The sequence below is a fragment of the Perca flavescens genome, chromosome 14 (genome assembly GCF_004354835.1).
Source record: "Perca flavescens isolate YP-PL-M2 chromosome 14, PFLA_1.0, whole genome shotgun sequence".
In the NCBI taxonomy this organism is placed as follows: Eukaryota; Metazoa; Chordata; class Actinopteri; order Perciformes; family Percidae; genus Perca; species Perca flavescens.
In genome coordinates, this window is record NC_041344.1 from 2,234,878 (window position 1) to 2,239,234 (window position 4,357).

Here is a 4,357-nt window from a genome sequence, read left to right on the forward strand (position 1 = left end):
GAATTGTATACAACCGGCCAAACAGGAAACATTCTGTAATTTATCTGTAGCTACAGACAACATTTACATTTTTAAATTACGGGGCAAAGTCCGGTTAACCAGCTGCACCCCCCCACATCAGGGCGGTATGAAGGAGGTTTTAGGATGAAGACAACGCCTCCTCAGGAGAACTACTTAAAGCCGTAACGCATCAAACTGAAACTCAGTTGTATCCCTCCGTCAACATGTATCTCCTGGCGCTGATGTTCGGGATTCTGCTTCTCCCTGAAGGCAAGTTCTTCTTCTCTTATCTGGGCTCATAATGGTGATTAATTCACTTCAGAGTTACACTGTAAGATATTAATCCTGTAGAACAGAAAACGTTCTGTTGACTCGTTATCTCGTAATTATAAACATAAATAATGCGTGTGTAGCTAGAGTTACAACACAGAACATTTTCTTCTTGAAAAATTATATAAAATTTTCTCTGACAAAACCTGCTCAGTTACTAAACTTCTGAAAACTTTGAAAGAAACTTAAAAAATTTAGAAAAAAATGTAGAAAATGCCAGAAAAAACATCATCAAAAGCGAAAAAGCTCAAATATATGTAACAACGCCAGCGGTCCATATGAGTAAATTTGTTATTATGTTTTTGTTTCTTTTTTTAACACTTTTTAAATGTTTTTGTCCTTATAATTATAATATTTTTCAATACCTTTAAAATATTTTGTCCTTTTTTAAGGTTTTTGTTATGTTTTAAGTTTTTTGTTTTTGTCTAATTTTTGTAACACTTTTTTATGTTTTTGTCCTCATAATTAAAAATGTTTGCCTTTATAATTATAATAAATTTGTCGTGCTACTAGTCTCACAGTGTTGCTAACACATTCACAAAAATACATCCAAATGTGTGCAATGATCGGGGATGTTGGGCTATGACTTTTCTAAGAGATTCGCCCAGTGGTTTTCATGAAATTCACAAACAAGTGCACTCAGTTTCAACATAGACTTTAATGCTTTAATGGGAAATCGTCAAAAAATCGAATTACAGAGCTCACCCCCCCCCTCTTTGGGGCCACACCGATCCAGCATACTTTAACGTGTAAAAATAATAATAAAAGTGTTAACAGAAGACAAGACTTTGGCCTTTATTGGGCTAAATGTGCCTTCTGATATGAAACACGTTTCTTTACGAAATCACAGTTTATGTATCGTCCAGTTATCAGACGGTTTCAGATTTTACGTTAATCAATCAACACATCTGTGTCTGTTTTCTCAGCCTCCACCCTGAGATGTTATGAGTGTACACCAGATGACTCGGGAACGTGCACGCCAACACCCAAAGAATGCCCTGGACAGTGTGCTGCAAAGAGAGATGTTACATACTCAGGTATTGTTACACTGCTTTCTGCTGGCCAGCATCTATAGGCATAGTCCCTCTACATACTACTCTCTACTGCCGTCTCTCTACATATACTCTCTACTGCTGTCTCTCTACATATTACTCTCTACTGCCGTCTCTCTACATATACTCTCTACTGCTGTCTCTCTACATATACTCTCTACTGCTGTCTCTCTACATATTACTCTCTACTGCTGTCTCTCTACATATTACTCTCTACTGCTGTCTCTCTACATACTACTCTCTACTGTTGCCTCTCTACATACTACTCTCTACTGTTGCCTCTCTACATACTACTCTCTACTGCTGTCTCTCACATACTACTCTCTACTGTTGTCCTCCTACATACCACTCTCCACTGTCTCCACATACTACTCTCTACCACTGTCTCCACATACCACTCTCCACTGTCTCTCTACATACCACTCTCTACTGCTGTCTCTCTACATACTACTCTCTACTGCTGTCTCTACATACTACTCTCCACTGTCTCCCACATACTACTCTCTACTGCTGTCTCTCTACATACTACTCTCTACTGCTGTCTCTCTACATACTACTCTCTACTGCTGTCTCTCTACATACTACTCTCTACTACTGTCTCTCTACATACATCTTATCTTTACTTACATATGGTCGCCAACAGGGGCAAATGCCCTGCAGCTTAAGAAAACACACGCAAATAGACAAAAACCACAAGCAAATTAAGAAAACAACTTTATTCATTTGACAACACATATGCAGCATTCAGCAAACATGCTGCAAATCCACACAACACAACCAAATGCACACAACACAACAAAATGCATAAACATGCTGCATGCTAGGGGAAGCGCTAAGTTGAACAGCTTGATTTATGACCCCACAGGGGGAGAGAGAGAGAGAGAAAGAAAGCACTCTGCTATTTTATTAGAGTTGGGTATGGCTGCAGCCTAGAGACCTTCTGTCTAATGCCTCCTGTCCATAGACCGTATATTAAATCAATATTATTATTATTATTATTATTATTATTAATATAATACAATATATTAATAATATACAGTCTATGCTCCCGTTTCATGCCCTCCCAGCTGGTGCCGTCCCCAAGTTTGACTTTTCAAAATAAAAGCTCACGTCTGGTCCGCTATGTTTTCGTACTTTTGTGTTTTGGATGTTTTTGAGCTAAACTGTACGGCAATCATGCTAATGAAGACAATAACTTTTTCAACAGATGTCTTAGTTACAGCATGATGGAGTTAGCAAAGCAGTTTTGTGTTTATACAGTACAGGCCAAAAGTTTGGACACATTCAATGTGTTTCCTTTTTATTTTCATGACTATTTACATTGTAGATTCTCACTGAAGGCATCAAAACTATGAATGAACACATATGGAATTATGTACTTAACAAAAAAGTGTGAAATAACTGAAAACATGTCTTATATTTTAGATTCTTCAAAGTAGCCACCCTTTGCTTTTTTTGATAACTCTGCAAACCCTTGGTGTTCTCTCAATGAGCTTCATGAGGTAGTCACCTGAAATGGTTTTACCTTCACAGGTGTGCCTTGTCAGGGTTCATTAGTGGAATTATTTACCTTATTAATAAAAAAGCAAAGGGTGGCTACTTTGAGGAATCTAAAATATAAGACATGTTTTCAGTTATTTTACACTTTTTTGTTAAGTACATAATTCCATATGTGTTCATTCATAGTTTTGATGCCTTCAGTGAGAATCTACAATGTAAATAGTCATGAAAATAAAAAGGAAACGCATTGAATGAGAAGCTGAGTCCAAACGTTTGGCCTGTACTGTATATGCGGGCGGGATTTATTCAATTGGATAAATCCCGTGGTCTCTACAAAGCTATAGCTTAAATTGTCTGGCTGACTAAACAGGAAGGGACTAGAAATCCTGTCTGTTTTTTAGTTGTTTTTTTTATTTTAAGTGCGAATTGCTCCACAACATGAATACAGATTGATCACTTATTTTGTTGATAAACGTTGTTGTATAATCACAATATTACACCTGAGGAGACCTACACTTCAGTGGACCTCGAGATGAAACCCTCTCATGTAATATGGCTTAAACAAATGTCACCGTTAAACGCTGATGCAGTTATAAATGTTTTATTACCACCAGTTTACAGACGTCTCGTCTCTGCTGATTGAGTATCACCCACCACAACCAGAGAAAACAAACAAAGACTTAATATTTACAGTCTATGATCTCAAAGCAGTTGCTCTCTCTCTCTCTCTCTCTCTCTCTCTCTCTCTCTCTCTCTCTCTCTCTCTCTCTCTCTCTCTCTCTGTCTCTCTGTCTCTCTCTCTCTCTCTCTCTCTCTCTCTCTCTCTCTCTCTCTCTCTCTCTCTCTCTGTCTCTCTCTCTCTCTCTGTCTCTGTCTCTCTCTCTCTCTCTCTCTCTCTCTCTCCCTCTCTCCCCCCTCTCTCTCTCTCCCCCTCTCCCCTTCTCTCTCTCTCTCCCCCCTCTCCTTCTTCTCTCTCTCTCTCTCCCTCTCTCTCCCTCTCTCTCTCCCCCTCTCCCCCTCTCTTGCGTCCAGGTTTTTATTACATAATCAGTTGTTACACTTTTTTGTTGCAGGTGGTTCAAGAGTTGAAATAATCTCACAAAAATGTCTCAAAGCTGAAGAATGTGTCGATCACTCGATCAACTACGGACTCTCCCAGACCAAAGTTACCACCAAGTGCTGCAACACCTCTGACCTCTGCAACACCCAGACAGTCCCAGGTTAGCTTACTTGCTGATATTATCTGTTGGTATTTAGATGTTTGCACTGAAAGCGATAGCTGTATAGAGCCAACATATTCTCACATGTAAATCTGTAAACTATGTGTTTATTTCAACCAAAACTAGAGTTGTGATGGTTGGAACGTAATTTCGCGGATGTTTTTATCCTTAGAAATCCTTTAAATAATGTTGTCAGACACTTATAGATTATTAATCTGAGTCTGTCAGCAGCAACAACAGCACTTTAGTGAAGGT

General features: G+C 38.7%; 1 protein-coding gene across 1 annotated transcript in view; it reads left to right on the forward strand.

Moving 5' to 3' along the window:
* Positions 1 to 224: 224 nt before the first annotated feature.
* Positions 225 to 4,357, forward strand: part of LOC114568480 (urokinase plasminogen activator surface receptor-like) — a 6,395-nt gene continuing 2,262 nt past the window's right edge. Inside the window, exons 1-3 of the mRNA XM_028598091.1 lie at positions 225 to 270; positions 1,257 to 1,367; positions 3,956 to 4,102. Coding sequence (XP_028453892.1) covers positions 225 to 270; positions 1,257 to 1,367; positions 3,956 to 4,102 — 304 coding nt within the window. The remainder of the gene's footprint in view (positions 271 to 1,256; positions 1,368 to 3,955; positions 4,103 to 4,357) is intronic.